The 22,491-nt window shown below is 43.9% G+C and overlaps 1 protein-coding gene across 1 annotated transcript in view; it reads left to right on the top strand.

The window, feature by feature from the left end:
- Positions 1-22,491, top strand: part of b4galt5 (UDP-Gal:betaGlcNAc beta 1,4- galactosyltransferase, polypeptide 5) — a gene marked incomplete at its 3' end in the record, with an annotated part of 86,172 nt that overhangs the window by 54,673 nt on the left and 9,008 nt on the right. The window contains exons 2-4 of the mRNA XM_080732467.1: positions 11,019-11,138; positions 15,185-15,298; positions 18,401-18,528. Coding sequence (XP_080588593.1) covers positions 11,019-11,138; positions 15,185-15,298; positions 18,401-18,528 — 362 coding nt within the window. The remainder of the gene's footprint in view (positions 1-11,018; positions 11,139-15,184; positions 15,299-18,400; positions 18,529-22,491) is intronic.

Genomic DNA, 22,491 nt, shown 5'->3' with positions numbered 1-22,491 from the left:
TCCTTATGCCTTGTTTCTTTTACCTACTTATTTGCTGATGATGCAGTTTACTATAGTTGTGGCTTGTGGGGTCGACACGCATCATCATACTGTGAAGACCTTTTGAGTTGAGCATGCCAGTCCTTTGTTTCTTACTAAAAAGCAGACTTATCAGGAGGGGAAAACAAAATAAAACGACTACAAAACTACAAATATGAAAGATATCAAAGAAGATTAGTAGTTAGCTTAGAAACGAGCTGCACAGTCCTGTCTGTTCCTTCCCAGCACCGGGCCGGCAAAAGCTGACTGTCTCCGCTCTGAGGAGCGCTGTGGCTGTGGCTTACACGCCCGTCCAGAGCATGGGAACATTGCGGGAAATCCCAAGTGACATCAATCTCAGGATGTCTGAATGTCGCACAGCGGTGTCGACAATAACCAACATGCATGTTGAAATGTACGACACCAACTTGCCTCACATGTTGCAGGTGAGACAGCATTTAGCAGGAGATTACAGACCAAGACTCAATGTATGTGCAACTGGGAAGGAAGCAGTCGCAGACCACGGTGGTGGTGTGTGCAGGGGCGTCACAAGGGGTAGGAAAGTGGGACTGAGTTACCAGGGCCCAAGGTGGAGGGGCCCTAGTAACTTTAGCTATTGAAAAATAGCAGATCACAAGCTCACAGCGCGGCTGTGAGCTTATAGATCTGCTATTTTTGAAAGTTGTGAAAATGTGTTTTTTAAGCGAACATTTGTAACTCAAATTTTGCTTCCGGGGGGGTCCCTAGAATTAAATATTTTGAGATGGGGGTCCGTGGCCAAATTCATATAATTCTGGGGGTCCTTCACATGAAAAAGTTTGAGCATCACTGACATGGAAACATGGGTTTCTTGCACACATTTTCCCAATTTTTCAAAAATAGCAGATCTACAAGCTCGCAGCGCGGCACTCGGTGCCGCGCTGTGAGCTTGTATATCTGCTATTTTTCAATAGTTACATGTACATGGTGGGGCCGCAGTGAATCTTGTACCCAGGGCCCAGAATTTGGTGTGACGCCCCTGGGTGTGTGTATGTGTGCACAATACACCGTATAAGGTTTTGCAAGAACTAAATATCTTCCAGGTTTCACAAGAACGAGCGGGCGAAGTCACAAGACCTGTCTGGTTCTATACAGCTGTATGGAGACAAAGATGTGACTGAGAGCTCTGGTCCAGGAATAACTCCCATGAGGAGCTCGCTCACTGGCCTCTCCCTGTTCTCCTTGATTTGGAACGGCACGCCGGCTTTAACGCTGCCCTCCAAACCATGGCTGTTCTGTTTTCTGCGGGCGTAGCCAATTATCCAATCTCTCACGGGATTAATCCTATCAGCGGTTTTCGCTCGTTTTAAAGGCTATCCCTAAAAGCATCCTCCCCATCCATCCATCTCGCTCGCTCACTCATGCGTGCGTGTGTCTCTGTGTGTGTGTGTGTGTGTGTGTGTGTGTGTGTGTGTGTGTGTGTGTGTGTGTGTGTGTGTGTGCGTTCTAGTGCAAAGGACCGCCACATCTTCACTGTCAAATTCTTTCTGTTTTACAATATACCCTTACATGTAGGTGGCGATTTTCTTCACAGGAATAATTCTCATTTTCAGGTTGTCTATTCGCGTCTCCGCCGCCAATGTGTAATAATGACCATTAAAGATCCATTGGTTCCTTTTGTACACTCAAAGTTGTTACACACTCAAAAGGTCTGTTTCAGCCCCGGGGGTCCTCTAGACCCCACAGTACATAATGTGCATGCGTGAACAGTGAACACACACACACACACACACACACACACACACACACACACACACACACACACACACACACACACACACACACACACACACACACACACACACACACACACACACACACACACACACACACACACACACACACACACACACACACACACACACACACACACACACACACACAAAGAGCTGAGCTCATGAGAAAGCAACGAGCTGTGATTTGTCATCAGTAATTGTATTAGGGTTTCCATTTCATCCATCTTATTTTATACAGATTGTCTAGGGCTTGCAAAACTAGTGACTGGTGGCACGGAGGCTGACTGGAATCAATGTTCTATCTTACCTCTGCAAACACATAGGATGTATACAAAGTATATACAATAGAGCAGTGGGTCTCAACCTGGGGTCCCAAAATTATTTGTGTTACATTGGTTACAATTATGTGAAACATTGGTTTTCTCACTCAACAGTAAACAAACCAACACAAAGTGTAAGTGTATAGAGGGTATCAGGTATCGGCAACATTTCTAAAGTGACAATTTAAGGACATCTTAACACCTTCTAAGCCTGCCGTACTCCCTCGGACTTCCTACTGGGTCCCATCAGCCACACGTCTATTACCGGACTTTTGATATAAATTATAATAAAAAAAAAAAAAATCATCGGAAATTCTTCTCTGTGTCTTTTTGGAGCGATCTGAAAGGGTTAATATGCTCTGACAGTCATTTTCTGGTGCTGGGTGTGATACTCCTAATATCCAGCAGGCCACGCCGTTGACTCACATTCTGGATGGATGGCTGGCCAGGAGGAGCCTCATCCTCTCCCCAGTGTTGAAACTCAGCAAGAAGCTCAAACAAGATGGCTGGTCTTTGTCTCTGTTCGTGGATCGCGGTTTCAATCACGTTCGGGCGCCGCTTCTCTATCGCTCCTTTCCCTGCTTCGCCGCACGTAAACGAATGGAATTGATCTCCCCTCCGCCTCGCCAAAGTAAGATCGCCGACCTCTGCAGGATGAATATGTACGCTGTGTCGAGCACTCCAGTACGTGTTGTTATCATGTGGGCTTTGTTTTTTTAAAACATGTTTGTAAATAAATGGCTTATTTCTTCGGCGCTACCTCTGTTCAGAGGGTTCTGCCGCGGCTTGCAACGTGTTAATACCTCTAAAATGACAAATTACCCATTGTCCAAATTGTGAAATATTAGAGGCAGAAATTGTGAAAATAGCCGATCTACATGCTCATAATTGGCGCACAACACTGTAAATGTCAACGCAGCACCTTGCAACACATGTTTGTATACTATGTATACCAGACTTTACATATTGATTTGACTGTGTCTTCCTGTCATTTGTGTTCTGTGTTCCTTGCTTCTCCATCCTCCTCTCTTTGTCTATTCTGAACTCGTCCTGGAACTGCAAGCGTTGAGAGTTCACAGCAAAAAGGAACATTTACACCTGTAATGGTGTGAGTGATGATGATGTGACAATACAGTATGTGACAAATTACAGTATAGTATGTGACAGTACAGTATGTCACAGTGCGGAGGGTATGTCAGCCAGGGCTGTCAATCTCACTACAGTAGGTGAGAGACCATAGACTGTAAAAAATAGGGATGGTGGGAAGCCATTGGTTTCTATGTTTTTTTTTTTTTGGGCCTTGTACTGGTGCCGCCATCATTGTAGAAATCAACGTTCATTGGTAGAAATGGTATCATCTAGAATGCTATGGCTCGGTCACGTGCAACCACAGGGATACTTGGGAGAATGTGATGTTGAGCTTGCCGAAAATAAAGCACACAAAGAAGAATCATCACAAGCCTATGATCACAAGCCCCTCCTACAGCATACCCTGCTTTAACATCAATTATAACATAAATTGGACCATATTTTCACAAAACGCATATCATGGTGATTGAAACAAGGCTTTAAACTAGCGACAGGAACCATAAAGTATTTAGGTAAGAAAATCAAATGTAAAAGTTTTGGGGAAATGAATGGAATCCAATGCAGAACATGTTGCTTCTGGTACCAGAACAGCGCAACTAGCGGCCCATCATAGGAATGTTCAGTTCCGTGTTTTTGCTTCATTTTAAATCCGGACCACTGGCCCCCTACCCCTGTGAGAGACATACAGACAGACAGACTGATTCTATTCTTAGCCATCCTCTTATGTATGTGTGGATAGGGTAACTGGAAGGCTCGATCCTAAACCCCCATTTATTTGTACACGGACCAGTGTTGAACTGAACTTGAATTCTTGCACGACAGTAAGGATGTGTCATTTTAGTCTAGTCTCTGCTAGTGAGCGCGTGGCGAGGCATGCCGTGCCGTTGGACCACAATTTCCCTTTTTTGTTTTTTTCCCTGCTGAAGATCTTCTAGAGAGATTAGTTTAGGTAGAAAACCTAATTGCGGTGTTCAAATTGAAAGGTCATGATGACGCGCAGCGTTGGCAAAGAAACCACGGCTAAAAATCAGTCTGTCTCTCTCTTTCTCTCTCTCTCTCTGAGGTGAGTTTCCGTTTACACAACAAGACTATTATCTTATTATGAGCAGCACAGGAAAACCTGTCACTACGCTTAATACTACTGGGTTGGCACAGATTATAGTGCACACACACACACACACACACACACACACACACACACACACACACACACACACACACACACACACACACACACACACACACACACACACACACACACACACACACACACACACACACACACACACACACACACACACACACACACACACACGTTGCCACACATCAGGCGGAGGCTAGGTTGGAACACTACTTTATTGCTTGGCTGCTGTTCTGTTTGTCTGTTACATTACTTCTGTCTCTAGTTAATGTGGTTCCTCTCCTGTGTGTGTGTGTGTGTGTGTGTGTGTGTGTGTGTGTGCGTGTGTGCGTGTGTGCGTGTGTGCGTGTGTGCGTGTGTGCGTGCGTGCGTGCGTGCGTGCGTGCGTGCGTGGCGTGCGTGCGTGCGTCGTGTGCGCGCGCGTGCGTGCATGTCGTTGCTGTCAGGCAGAAACCTTATCTCTGTATTTTAACTTTTTATTTTTATTTTAATATTTTTTTCATAAATTAAACGCCCTACTTTTTTTTTTTGTTATCAATTATTTTTATTTTCCATAACATGAAATTAGAGACATACATATGAATAGAACAAGAAAAGTAAAACATTAATCAAAAGAAAATGCAATTAACAGACAAACAACACAAACAATAGCAAAACAAGAAAGGAAAAGAAAACCCACCCACCCCCTTTCCCCGGACCAACACGGAATGTACAATAGTGCATGCCTGTGCTAGGCTGTTACCACTATATAGTGATTTCTTGAATCATAGCCTTAAGCTTATCTGCAATGTCCGACCACATATTAATGTTTTCTTCTTTTGCTCCGTGTAACCTTGCTATCGACTGCTCTAAATATACTATATCTAGAAAGGTCAAGGCCCACTGGCGAAACGTTAACGTAATGAGGAGGTTTCCACCGCGTAGCTACCATCTTCTTCGCCGCCGTTAAACCAGCAAAGAAGATGCGCTTGCGTATATTGTTTAGTTGCAACTGTGAGACGTCATTTAATAAAAATAAAGAAGGAGAAGATATGATATTAATACTAAAAATAGTTGAAAGTTTGGAGGCAACCATATTCCAGAATGACGACACATTTGGGCATTCCCAAACCATGTGAAGGAAGGTACCAATACTATTTGAGGCGCAGAGAGTGCAGTTGGGATTATTCAAAATCCTCATAGCACATAGTCTGCGGGGAGTTAAATAAGTCCGATGAACAAAATTTAAATGAATTTGTTGATGGTCTGGATTTCTAGAAGATAGCCTAATGTTAGACCATACTGTGTCCCAACAAAAGTCAGGGTCCAAATTTGGTACATCATTCCTCCAAACAGTATCAACAGATAGGGGCCCATAACTACAGTCTAATAAAAAACCATAGAGGGTGGAAACCAAACCTCTTGTTCTGTTACCATCACAGATAAACTCATGGAAGGGGTGCAATCTAAGGGGAGCTTGCCATGGGACCCCGTAGGTCCTCATGGACGTTCTCAGTTGGAAGTAGAAAAAAAGGGTATTTCCAGGCAGATTGAAGATGTCACACAAATCTCGAAAAGGTCGTAAACCATTTCTATCAAATAAGTCCCCTAATGTACGAATCCCCTTAGCCCTCCACCTTGGAAAGCGAATGGGGCGATCCTCGATTAAAAGTCTTTGATTATTGAACACTGGGGAAAATAAGTTCCATTTACAATCAATCTTACACATCTTTTCAGCTGCCCTCCATACTGCCACTAAATGAGAAATGATAGGTCCAAAGCGAACTTTGCATTGATGTGTAGTTATGTTTGAATAGATAAGATCTCTCAATTCAACAGGCTGCACTAAACTCTCCTCAAGCTCTCTCCAAGAAACCTTATTTGCTGGGTTAAACCAATTTAAAAGGGGGCGGAGCGTGAAGGCCCAATAATAAAATTTAAAGTTGGGCAATGAAAGGCCGCCATCATCTCTAGCACGTTGTAATAGAGAAAGTTTAAGACGAGGGCGTTTCCCTTTCCACAATTAAACGCCCTACTTGATCATACTACAGCGTCACAAAAAAGCATCAAAAGTAGCACATATTACGCTTGAGTTTGTAGATCGGCTACTTTTGCTAAAAGTAAGTAGTTTTGAACAATGCATTAGTTTTCCGTTTGATTGATTGATTGACTATTTTATTGACAGCTGAAAAGTACATCTGTGAAGCCAAATGGATTAATCACAAAACAGCCAAAGGCTTGATTTCCATTTGAATGTGGAGGAGTGGGGTTTTTAAATGGCTTGTTTTTGGTGGGAGGTTAAGGTCGTCACTGTGACTGCTGCATATGTTTGCTACTTTTTGTGTTTATTTGCCACTATGGTTGCATTTTAATGTGACGCACCCAACACACAGAATGTGCACACTGCACTGCTGCATGAAATGTGCTGCTGCACAGATAAAAGTGACTTCAACTTGGTACTCCAACCAGTCACCCTGTCTACAGTGCTCAGCCCAGCTCCTCATTGATGTGACAACTGTGGGTGTGAACAGGGGCGTCACAAGGGGTAGGAAAGTGGGACTGAGTTACTAGGGCCCAAGGTGGAGGGGCCCTATAGTAACTTTAGCTATTGAAAAATAGCAGATATACAAGCTCACAGCGCGGCACCGAGTGCCGCGCTGCGAGCTTGTAGATCTGCTATTTTTGAAAAGTCGTGAAAATGTGTGCAAATCTTTGAATATGTATTTTTTAAAGCGAACATTTGTAACTCATACATTTTTTTGGGGGGGGGGGGTCCCTGGAACTAAATATTTTGAGATGGCGGTCCGTGGCCAAATTCATATAATTTTGGGGGTCCTTCACATGAAAAAGTTTGAGCATCACTGACATGGAAACATGGGTTTCTTGCACACATTTTCACAATTTTTCAAAAATAGCAGATCTACAAGCTCGCAGCGCGGCACTCGGTGCCGCGCTGTGAGCTTGTATATCTGCTATTTTTCAATAGTTAACATTCATGGGGGGCCCGCAGTGAATCCTTGTACCCGGGGCACAGAATTTGGTGTGACGCCCCTGGGTGTGAACCAAGTGGAATGCTCTCTCTCTCTCTCTCTCTCTCTCTCTCTCTTACTTTCACTTTCACTCTCTCTCATGCACACACGCATGCACACTCTCTCTCAAACTCTTTTCTCAGTATTCAGTCTTGTCTGTCTGCTTCTTCCAGTCTTATACACTCCTTATGGGGAGTCCTTATAGCTGGCAAACACCACAGGGGTACATGCTAATCATTGTCCGGGGAGATGTAGCCTATACATGCACCTGGGTGAAGTGGGAGGTACTGTAGTACATTAATGCAGTGGTTCTCAAACTTTTCAGGCCGCGACTCCCAAAATAATAACTTTAACTGGGGACCCCCCCCCCCCCCCCCCCCCCCGCCTTGACTAGCACTAAGAGTTACATTACATTTTGTATAACACGGTTCTATTGTGAAAATAGCAGATCTACATGCTCACAACGCCTCGCAACGCGAGGCGTTGTGAGCATCTAGATCGGCTATTTTTCACAATTGCTGCCTCTAATATTTGACAATTTGGCCAATGTTTAATTTATAATTTTAGAGGAATTAAAAAGTAAATTGTCACTTTAGAAATGTGCAGATACCCTCTATATATATACACTATTAAGTGACCCACAGGTTGAGAACCACTGCATTAATGAATGAGGTAGGAATATATGGACACAAACTCCCTCAAATATCAGGGGTCTGCCTGTGGACTGCCCTCCCACAATCAATTCTTTTGACTCTGTGAACCACTGGTATAGTTCTGCTTGCATGATGTTACCTCTCCAATGTTTGGTTCACACTGTTGTTTCTGCTCTGACACCTGCGCGTCCCTCTGGGCATCATCAGTGAAGCTTTATCTTATCATGCTACAGAGAGTGTTAACGAACGCTGGATTACGCTTGGTAATCTAGTTAGTATGCATGTCGGGTAAAAGCTGGATTACAACTGGTAATCTTGTGTGCACGCTGTGTGTGAACTGATGATCTGGATTACAATTGGTAATCTGGTATTTGTGTAAAACGTACAATATATTCTTTGTATTTCTTTCGCCTAATGTTAGTCATGGCAATGCTGTCGTTGTCGAGCACTTGGGTGAAGTATTCGGTCAAGATCGCCATTTCCATTTCCAAGTTATTTAAATATAGCCAAATGTAAACGGCCACCACACTACCGTAGCTGACTTGCTCACAAGCAGCCAGCCTATACAGCAGATCTAAAATAGTAGATCTACAAGCTCACAACGAGCTTGTAGATCGGCTATTTTCAGCAAAGAGCTGTGGTGTAGAGGGGAGAAAGAGCAGACTAAGTACAGAGTGAAAGGTCAAGTTTATTAAGTGTTGACCTTTCAAGTGGTTAAATATCTGAAAACACGAATTGACATTAATCCAAAATACACTGATGATTGTGCTGTCAAACAATGAAACTATATGGAATCTATGATAAGGTTGTGGGGGTCCCTGCTTCATCTCTCTCTCAACAAAGGGGTCCTTGGCTGAAATGTTGAAGACACCTGCTATACAGTATATTAGTGCAGCTTCATCACTGAACCAACCAGCTCAGTGGTTAGAGCGTCCGCCCTGAGACTGGGAGGTCAGGGTTCGATCTCCGGCCGGGATCATACCAAAGACTAAGAAATGGGACCCGATGCCTGCTTGGCACTCAGCATCAAGGGTTTGGATTGGGGGCAAGTCCCTGCTGTGACATACTAGTGTCACAGATGTCCAGATGGTGAACTTGAACATCATGTGATCATACTAGTGTCATGTCCAGGGCAATGGGCATGTACTTGTGCAATGCCTCGCGTCGCGTGCTTGTAGATCTGCTATTTTCACTACTTTTGAGCGACACTTTTGTATGATAGGCCTTTAAATTACGAAAAAAACATACATGTTTTAAACTTGGAGATACGAGGTTTCTGCCTGACAGTGACGATATGTTACAGTCACACATCAAGGCTAAAAGGATAACACAAACCAGCCCTGGCGACAGCTTACAGTACCCTAACTAAAACATGGTCTCAGGCTAACAATGACCCGTACTATAAGTTCAGACTGTAGTTCACAGAATATAACCTTTTATGGTCATATGAGCCTCATACATGAATCATACAATTATGTATCATAATTCATATCTCCTGATCTATGGGCCACATGGCCCCGGGGGTTACACATCTCCATTCAGAAACATTGCCATTCAGAAGATTGACTTCCATTATTCTAAATGGAGGTGTCACCCAAGCGTGATTTGGAATTGCACACGCGTTCTGGGCAAACCCCGCCCATGGAAGCTTTTGATTGGCTGAACTGGCGCTAGGGAGCGCTCCTTTTTGTCCGCTTGGACCGCACAGAGGTGCGCGGTGCGTTTATCGTGCGCTTGCCCAGGCCTTACGGCCTGGGCATAAATAGAACGATTGCATTCACCACGGCTTCGTAACTCGCGCGGCGCTCCGCCGGCCGCGCGGCCCTGGCCCGCTCTTCGCGGCCACTCGCGCCTGCGGCGCTCGGGGGCGAAGAGCAGGACCAAGGTCCGCTGGCCTTCGCGCCGCTTGCAGTGTCGTGGACAATAATCAACGCCTCCGCCCAGAACGCGTGTGCAATAAATAATAACGCGTCACCCAAACCTAATCTAAACCCTAACCCCTCAGTGGAGGTATTTCTGAATGGGGATGTTTCCAAGTGGGGGTGTTTCTGAATGGAGGTCTGCCCCCGGCCCCGGGAACGCTTTCTTCTTTAGTTACCTCTTCTCCACTTAGGACCACATTGTGATTCGTCTGGCTTCGTGCACAATACTGCACTCACAGTAACTTAACTATCGATAACTCTAGATTGGACTGGGAGAGAGAGACTGTTATTTAGACTCAGTTGTTTTGTCAGGGAATGCTCTTTGATGTGTGCTGTGCACACAGCGCTCTGCAGTCCTTCTGTAATTATAAAGGAACACAGTCGATTCGTGGCAGATCAGGTACAAGTGGTGGCGCTCACAATGGAAACAGGAAGTTCTCTGTTCGCTTTCACTTGCTTTTTGATCTCTATTTTTTGTTTCGTTGCTGTCACGTACAGAGACAGAGAGGAGAGCATAGGGAAGTTTGTTGTCATGCAGGGGAGTTTGCTTAAGATGTTTTGTTTTAATCTGAAGTAATGGCATGATGCAATCGTGTACTACTACCATAGGAAATTACATGCAGTCTTCTTGTCTGCAATCTGGCAGAAAGTGTCCAGTTTTTGTATTGTTTGTCATTTAAACATGGCATGCCTATTATTGTCAATTTGCAGAACATTGTATAATGGCAATGTATAAATCTGGCATTAAGTGGCTAACTTGACCTTTCTCTGCTCTGCAGAGGCGTCAATTGGGTATGGCAAGGTATGGCAGCTGCCATACCTTGGCTACAGGGGAGAAACTAAAATGTACTTCTTAAAATAAATTCATCATGCCTGTTGCTAAGGTACTGTATGTCAACTTGACAGTCATGTTGCCATACCAAAGCTTTTTCTGAACTGATGCCACTGCTGCTCTCTTCAGTACAAAAGTGTTCTGTTGGCAGACGTCCAGAAGGACTGACCTTCACAGTGTGACTGAACATCACGTAAGTGTTTTTCTTTTACAAAGCCGAGTCTAACACACACTCTGTCTCTCTGTCTCTCCATCCACAGTGAATGAGTATGTGTTCATGGTCCAAGCCAGAGGCATCCAGATCAAGGAGAATGTGAGGAGCATTGGAGCCCAGGTTCTGGAGCAGGTGGTGAGGGGAGCTTACAACATCAACGGCACAGGTGAGCGCACGCACGGACGCATGCACGCACGCACGCACGCACGCACGCACGCACGCACACACATACATGTTGGTCTTTATATGCTTGTGAGGACAGCAATGATTTAGGATGCTAAGTTTAATTAAAAAGAAATGCATTTATAACCTTTTTTTTCTTGCCATTTTGAAACAAACATAAACTCAGCCTTTAATCCTAACTCTCAGGGATATTCAACCGAATCAGGCAGGGGGCCACAATCCTGACTTGATGTTGCAGTCCTCAAGACTGTGATAGTTAACCTTTTAACCGGTAGCCATTAAGAAAACTGTAACTGGTTAATACACATGTATAATTATATTATTCCTTTTTTGTATACATTTTTTGATGCAAAGGTTACCCCCCACCCTCCACAAAGGCACATTACGAAGCTACAACTGCTTAATTATTGATCCCGAAACTACCTTAACTACTTAAACCTTCTATTCTTAGCAAAACAGACCTGAGTTGCAACTGTACTTCATTTTTTTGTTTCATTCTACACCAAATCTCTTTGCCAAAAACAGCCCATCTCCAATGAGCTCCATCTTTTTTTCAATTGTTTTGCCCAACAGGCATTTGTCGGGTGTAAACCTCATTATTTACAAAACTGTTACTTTTCAGGATTCAGATTTAAAAGCATCAAAAGTAGCAGATCTACAAGCTCGCAACGTGTCACTTCCCACCGCGTTTCGAGCTTGTAGATCTACTACTTTTGATGTTTTTGTGTGATGCTGTAGTGCGATCAAGTAGGACGTTAATTTTCCCGAAAACCACTGAAAGAGATAAGAGGTTTCTGCCAGACAGCAGTGTTGTAATGTGTTGTGTGTGGGTGTTAATTAGGGACATTAGGAATCACAGACATTCCTCCATTCTAAATAGTAGGCTAACCGACATTTTATTCTTATCGGTTAATGGTTAGTTGACCATTAACACGTTTGGAGTTAATGGTTATGGAAAAACATTCAGCGTGGTCATCCCTATGTTGTTGTTATTGTAAAAAACCAACCATCATCCAATAATTCAACCAACCAACCAACCAACCCTACAATAATTATTATTTTTGTACATGTATTTTTACATTGGAATAGGGATGGGACGATATGAACATTTCACAACATGATTATTGTGACCAAGGAAATCGCGATTTACCATATTATCGCGATAATCAAAATATCCCAAACGCGAGTATCTGAAGCTGACATTTCCCTTTACAAAACTATAAAATATCATTTCTGATAAGCAGCAAGCCATGTATGCTTAGATGATTTTTATTCATATTAGGATAAATGTGAGCGACTGTAAAAATGAAACGAAAGTGGGGAGGAGGCTAAGCCTCCGCTTTATAGCTTCTCATGCCGGATACTCATAAGATTTCCGTTGCCCCAGACTGTATGACGGGAGCATTTGCAAATAGCGGGAGTCAACAGTCTGGCCACGCGAGACTAGCCTAAACCCTAAACCTAATCTCTAAAATACCTAATCCTAACCCTGACCCCAACCTGAATGAATGTTGTCCTAACCTAAGTATAACCTTATAGCTCAAAAACAACCTTTGGTAAACCAGGAAAACAAACATTTTCTTGTGGGGTACGTCATTTTGGACCTCCATTTCTGGTCATTTCTTTTAGCTCAAAATTATAGTCATACCTGTGTACACACATGCACATGCACACACAGTCTTTGGAATGTTTACCTTGCGGGCCTTTACCTTTCCTGCAATTATAACGGCTTCAAATACAATAATCACCGCCTTTGGAAAGCCTGTAAGTGGGGTGTTGTGTGCTGTGTGCAATGACCTGAGCCTAAGCCAAGCCAGCCGGAATGATGATCAGGGTAGGTAGAGAGGTGGGGAAAAAAAAGGGTCCGGTCGTCTTTTAAAGCTGGGACTAGTAGCAGTGTGTGCATGTATGCCCTTACGGTTGCATGAGTAACACACATAACACAGAGAGACATACAGTATAGCTGAGGCAGCGGTCAGTGTGAGCCGGTCAAAGCAAAGGGATGGAAGTGCAGTATGAGTACAGTAATAGAACGCACACTGTAAGTGCGGGGGTTCCGTCAACACTGACAGTCAGGCACGTGCACACATAGACATCAAAGGGTGCTTGAGCCCCTGCCCTTTTATCAGTCTGTAAAAAGTGCCCTCTCCAGACCATGAATGCGTTTTAGGGCTGGGATGCGATTAAACATTTTAATCTAATTAATTACAGGCTCTGTGATTAATTAATTGCAATTAATCGCACATCGATATTTGATCTGAGAAGCTTTTTCTTCAAGTAAAACGCATTTTGTTGTACGAGTGAATCAACGAGTGAGTTTTTTAAATCTAAATTTCGCATCCACCGGGCCAAGCAAAGCGCTCTGATCGGCTACTTCTCCCTTTGCGTTTGTTGTCTCTTCTTGGTTGGTGCATCGCTATGATCGGTATGCCCGAAACTGAAGGTTCTGTGGTGCAAAAACTAAGTGCGATTAAAATGCGTTAATTTTTTTAATCACGTTAATTTTCTGTAATTAATTAATCGCAATTAATCAGTTAAAGTCCCGGCCTTACTATGGTGAAAGAAATGATCCATGCCTTACGCCACATCTTCAGTGTTATCTTGATTATGCTCATTTCAGTGTAGCACCGAAAATAGCAGACCTCCAAGCGTTGCGACGCGTTGTAAGTTTGGAGGTCTGCTATTTTCGATATTTTCACCAAAAGGCCCTTTTAGAAATGTCAGCCGCTGCCTCTCTATCATTCTCTGCACGTCCCTGAACACTGATATTCCAACCTAGAAACATGGATTCAAGGGAGGCTGAACAGCTTGGCCTGAAACCTATAAGAAGCTGATGTTTCAACAATGATCGCGCCACATCTGCTCCTATAGCATAGCATAGTACCGCAATAGGCTCCGCAATATTTATTCTGGGCGAGAGGTCATAAATATCCCGCTTGTCTCGCTTGCGGAATAATAAAAGGTATCTATCTGTCCATCTGTCAGGTAGAGCTGGTTAGATGTAGCCTAGGATCAATTAGGGATGGGACGATAAGCGATATTATCGTTTATCGCGATAAAAAACACTAACAATAATCATATCGTAGGGATTTAATTTATCGTGAAATTGTCATGCACTGGGATCAATTCACCTTTATTTGCCAAGCTGCATATCTGGTACAATTTTTTTCACTCTCTACCAAATCTCTTTGCCAAAAAAATAGCCGATCTACAAGCTCACAACACTGAACGTGACACGTTGTGAGCTTGTAGATCTGCTATTTTGGGGCGAATTTTACACCCCAGGATAATGGATGTTGGGGATATTTCGATTATCGCGATAATATCGTAAATCACAATTTCTTTGGTCACAATAATCACAACATGAAATATTCATATCGTTTCCTCTGCGGTGGAAAAGCCTGATGGTGACGCAAGGTAAGGGTTAGACGGGTTGGATGAGACGGCAGCTGAAGGCTGAGGTGGGTTTGATGAGACAGGCGGGATATTTATGACCTCTCGTGGATGTCGGGGAGTTGACTGACACCTAATATCCGGGAGACTCCCAGAGCTACCGTGGGTGGGGAGATCGTGGGATGTCTTAAGGTCTAATATATGAAACACTATGCTGAGCTACAGTACCGGGGAGAGAGGTGGGAATGTCTTATGTCTAATGCACCGTTGTTGTCGGGTGGAAACCTTGTATGTCCAAAGCCGTTCGTTTTGTATTTATCATTTTAAAAAAATATTTAAAACGAGTGAAAATAGCAGATCTACAAGCACACAACGCCTCGCACGTTGTGTGCTTGTAGATCTGCTGTTTTCACTAGTCTCATGTGACAGTCTTGTATGGTGAACAGGGCTTTACTTTACGAAAATCTTGGAGAAACAAGGTTTCCACCCGACAGTGATGATATGAAACACTATGCGTAGATACCGGCTAGAGCGGTGGGATGTCTATGTCTATAATAATATAGCAGCCATATATGCAGCCAGAGGACATGAGTCATAACCATCCATCTATACTGTTGTCTTGTTGTGTTTCTACAGATTATCCGTACGACTTCAACGTGAGCGCCAGCGATGGTCCTCCCCCGACCTACCTCCCAGAGGGCTTCACATACCTCCCCACGCAGCTCTGCCCCGAGAGACTGCCCTCCATGAGTGAGTATTGTACACACACATGCACCCACACACACACATGTAGAAATGGAAAAAAAGAAGAAAAAAAACGAGCACACGATTTGCCAGACGCACGCCGGCTCACGAAGATTCAGCAATAAGAAAATAAATGGTAAATGGTGCATTCATATATAGCGCCTTTATCCAAGGGCGCTTTACAATGATGATGCATTGCATTACATTCACACATTTAGGGACTAAATAAGCAAGCAACGGCGGCTATGGCAGTCCACTACGGCAACCGGAAATGGATCAGTGCTCGTTAGATAAACCTGCTTGCCGTAGCAGCTACCTTTCCAGAAGCTACCTTTCCACGTAGCGTCCACAATGTCTGCTGCATTGACGCATTGGAACCAAAGAGTTCAGTAAAAGGGGCGGGAACCCGTCGCCGACAGCTGTTTGCTCAACGATTTTGACTGCTACGGCGATCGCGTCATAGCAGCTGTACTTCCGCCTAACGAAGCCGTCCTGAAAACCGTCCAAGCTTAAAGTCCCTATTTATTACACCGATGGCGGAGGAAACCAACCATGCAGCGTCTTGCTCAAGGACACTTGGACAGTGACTCCCATAGCGGCCGCTCTTACCTCCTGAGTCACTGCCGCCCCAGAATAATAGTCAGCACTCCGACGTCCTTCTGGTGCTTTTAATTCATAAAGGCACGGCAGCACACAATTCAATTCAATTCAATTCAATTCAAATTAGCTCTATTGGCAATATTGTTTGAGAAAACATACGTTTGATGTACCGTGGTCCCCCAAAGCAAGTGTCATAATATAACGTTGTTGTCGTGTGGAAACCTTGTATGCCCAAAAACCTTCCTTTTTTAATATTTTTTTAAAAATAGAGAAAATAGAGAAAATAGCCAATATACAAGATATATCCGATATTTTCAGTTTTGTGCGACAGTCTTGTATGATGAAGCAGGGCTTTGCTTTACAAAAAAGATTACACATTTGAAACTTGGAGATACAAGGTTTCTGCCCCGACAGTGACAAGAGTAAAAACAATTGAAAAGGGGCAACATATACAGTATACATTTGGAGGGGGTACAGCATTGTGTAAACAGAGCTACGTATGTCATATTTCATCGTTATATACAGGGTATAAAGCTTTTTGAAACAAATAGCAGCAATCTTTTGCAGTCGCTTTGAAACAAATACCAGCATTTCTCAAAACGATTTTAAATTGTCTAAAATAAAAGCCTCCGATTTGAAATGTGTTTGCAGTCTAGAGGTCACTCAATGGTTTGTAGTCCTTAGGGTGGTCGTATATTCCATTCGCTAGCCTTCTTTTTATCGCAACGGGCAAACGAGTACGTGGTTTGAGCGTCTTTGAGAACCACTGCATCTTCTGCACACATGACACAGCCCAGGCGCATGAAGGCCAGATCCTGACATTAAGTCATGTTTATTGCCGTTCTTTAAACTGTCTTTCATCTTACAGTGTATATTGTTAACCTTTTACTAGCGTTTGCTGCGTCTCTATGTACTGTACACTCTGTTTCTCCCTGTGTATCTCTGTGTCTTTGACTCATCCTCCACTGTGGCGCTGCTATGACAACACCATTTCCCCGGGGATTATTAATAAAGGTTCTGTCTATCTTCAAGAGCGCACACCGACCGGACCCTGTAAGGGTCCGCCTTTACACTCACTCAGAGTCAAATGAACACCCTGGATTCTACTCTGTAGACTAGGCACAGCCCCACGCATACTGAATTTCATGTTAAATGACGCAATCCTACCGTGCATTCTTTTCGAGACCCGTTGAAATTCCTGCTTTAGAATAATTTCCTGTAGAATATGATTATGGTGATTAATAAGACTGGGGGGGTCGGGAGGAAAATAATCATGTTTCATACAGCACGAGCTGGCCATTTTTAAAAAAGACTCCTCAGGTTTCGTGGGACTTTAAATGTGTCCATTAAGTCAGTTGTCGTAGCGCTTTCTGTGCCTATTCATTAAAGTTACGAGTGGGTTTTAAAACGGGCGACGATCGAGGCCACGCTTTCGGCGCCTGGTGATTGACGATGCATACGGAATGTGTAGTAATGGCGTTCGGATAGCCTAATGCGCCCGGCCATTTACACAGCATGTCCCCCTGATTGCTGCAAGTGTGATTGGCCTTGACAAGAAGCCTTCTTCCTTTCCTCCGGCCCTCCCCTCCCCTCCCCTCCCCTCCCCTGCCCTCCCCTCCTCACCCCTCCCCTCCCCCCACATCTCTCTCTCTATATAGTTTTTACATTCTCATCGCCTTCTCCTTTCATGCCAGGTCATTACCATTTTTCTCTTTTATTCCCTCAGCCTTCTCCGTTTCTTATCTCGTTCTCGTTCTCTCTCTCTCGCTCTCGCTCTCTCTCTCTCGTGCTCTTATAAATCTCTTTCAGAGGGGAGGTTGAAGGTGATGTGCAGGCACACGCGCACACACCCACACGCACGCAGGCACATACTTGCGTTTTTCAGACATTTTAACTAGAGAAAGTCCTGGCCTAATAGTTGTATGAGAAATAGAAAGTGAGCTTGTGAGCTTATAGATCAGCTATTGTTGAAACTTTTTTTCACTATAACGTTGCCACAATGATGTCACACGAGGGAGTTAGCTATAATTTGGTGTGATTTATAAGCACTTAAAAACCCTCTCATTTCCATCGACACCAAATCTCTTTGCCCCAAAAATAGCCCATCTACAAGCTCACAATATGTCGCATTGTGCACTTGTAGATCGGCAATTATTGGCTAAATTAGCCAATTATTGGCTAATTATTAAAGCTCCCTCCATGTGATCTTTGGCACACTCATGAACATGAGTGCAGGGACGTGCAGAGAATGTTAAAGAGGCAGGGGCTGAAATTCATAAAAGGGCCTTTTGTGAAAATATTGAAAATAGCAGACGTCAAAGCTGTTGTGAGATTGGAGGTCGGCTACTTTCTGTTCTTATTCATGGTCTGGAGAGGGCACTTTTTACAGACGGGTAAAAGGGCAGAGGGCTCAAGCCCCCTTTGATCTCTCTGTGTGAACGTGCCTGCATGAGTGAGATAGATCTGGAGGAATCAGAGCTAACTGTGGTGTTCTAACTGTGTTTCCAGAGGGGAGGCTGGAGGTGAACATGAGTGAGATCGCTCTGGAGGAGGTGGAGCGCTCGCTGCTGGACGCAGAGCCCAGCCTGGCCCCCGGGGGCTACTGGAAGCCCAGCGACTGTGCACCGCGCTGGAAGGTAAAAACACGCTGTACAATTTACAATTAAGGGTAGTGTATTTCCCATCCATCCTGTCCACCTCTTCCCAGCAAGCCAGCTAGAGTTCACCACACACACACACACACACACACACACACACACACACACACACACACACACACACACACACACACACACACACACACACACACACACACACACACACACACACACACACACACACACACACACACAGACAAGATTACAAGTGCCTGAGTGACCTTGCAGAGTGGTCATGTGTTTGAAAACACAGCCCTTTAGACCGCGTTTGCCCCACGGACCCACATCTGAAATCTTTTACATTTTAGAATAGCCGGTGTAATACAGGGTTAAAGCACTTGAACTGGTTTTGATGCTCTATTAACACATTTTGCTGGGGACCCCCTTGAACCCCCTCAAGGACCCCCACGGGTCTTCTTTGTAGAATCATTGCTCTAGACCCCAATGCATTGCATACAAACACGTGTCATGCATGCATTGCACACACCCTATAGCTTGACTAAAACCTGATCCCATTCGCTATCGCACACAGTACAGTGCTGTACATTACGTGAGGCGGAGCAATAAGAGCATATAATATGCTCCACATTTTTCCTTTTTTCTTTTTGTATACCCAAATTCCTTACATGCCTGTGGAATTCAACTAATTCGTCCCTTATGACCTGTGGCAGGCTAGAAACCTTGCTGTCTCGCTGTGCTAGAGAGAGAGAGAGAGAGAGAGAGAGAGAGAGAGAGAGAGAGAGACAGAGACAGAGACAGAGAGACAGAGAGAGAAAATATAGTGTCTGTCGGAAACCTCATATGTCAAAAAAGAATTACTATTAGTATGATCAAGTAGGGAGTTCAATTTTCCAAAAAAAAAAAAAACTTAGACTATGGAGATAAGAGGTTTCTGCCCAGAGAGCAGCGATATACATTCCTCAGTCATGCGTGCCTATATACAGTCAGTCTACAGTACTGTATAGACCAGGGGTCTTCAACGTTTTCAGGCCATGGAACCCTTAGTTGAGACTTGAGAGAGATGAAGCAGGGACCCCCACAACCTTATCATAGATTCCATATAGTTTCATTGTTTGACAACACAATCGTCAGTGTATTTTGGATTCTTGTCAGTTTGTGTTTTCAGATATTTAACCACTTGAAATGTCAATACTTAATAAACTCTGTACTTAGTCTGCTCTTTCCCCCCTCTACACCAAAGTCTTTGCCAAAAATAGCCGATCTACAAGCTCACACCGCCTCGGTGCGAGGCGTTGTGAGCTTGTAGATCTGCTATTTTTGGCTAAGGTTCTCAGAATATGGACACTAGGGTTCAAATAAACCAGGGGGAGGAAAAAGAGCAGACTAAGTACAGAGTGAAATGTCAACTTTATCAAGTATTGACCTTTCAAGTGGTTACATATCTGAAAACACAAATTGACATGGATCCAAAACACACTGATGATTGTGCTGTCAAACAATGAAACTATATGGAATCTATATGAAAATGTGGGGGTCCCTGCTTCATCCCTCTCTCAACTAAGGGGTCCTTGGCCTGAAAAGGTTGAAGACCCCTGCCATAGTGTATATAGACTGTACGTACAGTACATATTTAACAGATTGACGTCATGCGTATTGATCACAGCGGGTAAGAGAGCCTGCCAGGAAGTGTTGCCTGCTGTGCTGTTGAACCCCCAGGGGGAGGGGCTCAGCTTTTTAACTGCCATTCTAAGCTCTCTCTCTCTTTGAAGTACAGCACAAACTCAAACATCATCACAGGTGTGTGAGAGAGAGAGAGACGGGGAGAAGGAGAGAGAGGAGGAGAGAGAGAGAGAATCAATGAATGAATGAATGAGAGAAAGAGAGTGAGAAGGAGAGAGAGAGAGAAAGAGAAGGAGAGACAGTGAGAGGGTGGAGAGAGAGTGAGAAGGAGAGGGAAAAGGAGAGAGAGAATTAATGAATGAATGAGAGGGAGAGAATGAGAGAATGCGAGACAGAGAGTGAGAGTGGAGAGGGAAAAGAGATGGATGAATGATGAGAGAAGGGGCAGAGAAAAGGGCCTTGGAGAAAGACTGAGCCTGAGAAGGCAATTTAGTAGCGAGAGAGAGAGAGAGAGAGAGAGAACAAAGACAAGAACAGAGAGCTAGAGAGAGAGAGAGAGAGAGAGAGATTTGCTTGTGTCACAAACACATGTGCTCAGAGCGTAGTGTAGGAATGAGAGACACACAGTCGGCCGGGGGAGACAAGCAGCAGATTGAGGAGGGAGGGAGGGAGGGGGATGATGATGATGGCCGTGGCAGCGGGCGGTGAGACACAAAAGAGGGACAGTGGTGGTGATGATAATGGAAAGCACACAGTAGAGAGTTTGTGGAGGAGGCTTCCTTCCTCCAGCAGTCAAACTGAGCTGTCAGAGAGTGTCCTCTTCCCACAGAGACAGAACCGACTGGGACTCCGCGCCAAAGGAAACAAAACGCTCATTATGGCGGGAGGAGGACGTTATTATTATGTACTCGAGAGCAGAGTCTCGCTGTTCAGGTTCCCTCACATACCTAAGATGTTATATATCCACGCTGCTGCTGCCGTCGGGGGCAGAAACCTCTTATCTCCCGAATGTTTTGCCTTTTCTTTTTGAGCTTGTCGCCGATCTGCTACATGAGCTTTCTTTTAATTTATCAGAATCCTTTAAAGTAACAGTTTGGGACGTGTGAGGTTTCCACGGAGACAGAGACGATATGAGACAGTCTGACGTTATGGTACATGTAGCAGTGTTTCCCAACCTGTGGTCCTGGCCCCCCTTTAGTAGTCTGAATGGGGACCCAAATAAGGCCCTGGATGGGGACCCAAATCAATGGGGGGTAAATTTAAGGTCAAGGGTCAAGTAAATTTACCCCCATTGATTCTCACCCAAATGCATTTGGGTCCCCATCCAGGCCCATGCATCTGGGTCCCCATTCAGAATAAATGGGGGTAAATTTACTATAATCATTTATTTTTTCTTAGGAATGCGATGAATACAAAACATTTTGTTTAACTCAAGTCTCCATGGCATGACTAATCAATAGAACAAAAAAAAACATTTTGGGGGTGAACTACTGCTTTAAAACACTTTAGTTTGTTTTAACATCTACTCAGGCTTGCCTGACAGTTCGTTAATTTGCTTAATTCAGATAGTATCTGAAATGTTAAAGTCTAATCTAAACTTCTAACACCACGTTAACCACATTAGACTGGGTGAAAACGCACGTCCCCGCGTCTGGTGACTGATACGGTACTTCTGATGCAACGAGGACCAGTTATTTTGTTGTGTTAACATCGTCTGTAATGTATTGTAGCCGGCAGCCAGTGGTGGAAAAAGTACTCACATTTTTCACTTAAGTAAAAGTATCAATACTGCAGTGTAGAAATACTCTGTTAGTAAGTAAATATATACTTGGGTACCAAAAGTAAAAGTGCAAAATGTTTGAAAATAGCAGATCTACAAGCTCACAATGTGTGATCTTCTAGATCGGCTATTTTAAAAAGAGCCTAGGTATAAAATAAAACTTTTCAGGTGACTAAATTATGACTAAAACGAAATTACATTTTATTCAAAAGACTATGACTAAAACTAAATCGAAATTTGCTGTCAAAAACAACAGTGGAAGTAGCCCTGGGTTTGGTTTGGAGTAGAACTGTTAGGCTGTAGCTCTTTATGCAGTGAATCAGCCACTGTATCAGAGTAGATGATAACCGGCAGAAAGAAAATGCACTCTAAACACTAACACACTTTACACTTCATTAGATGGAGATCAGAGTGGACCATGCATTTGTGTGTTGTGCACGCCCATGTGTGTGTGTGCTTGCGCGTGTGTGTATTGTCACTATCGGGCAGAAACCTTGTATCTCCCAGTTTCAAATGTGTATGTTTTTTTCCGTAAGGTAAAGCCCTGCTTCATGATACAAGACTGTTGCACGAAACTACAG

This window comes from Nannobrachium achirus (genome assembly GCF_963921795.1).
Source record: "Nannobrachium achirus genome assembly, chromosome: 9".
Classification (NCBI taxonomy): domain Eukaryota; kingdom Metazoa; phylum Chordata; class Actinopteri; order Myctophiformes; family Myctophidae; genus Nannobrachium; species Nannobrachium achirus.
The sequence above is the reverse complement of the archived record's forward strand: the minus strand, read 5'-3'. Positions and strand labels throughout refer to the sequence as shown.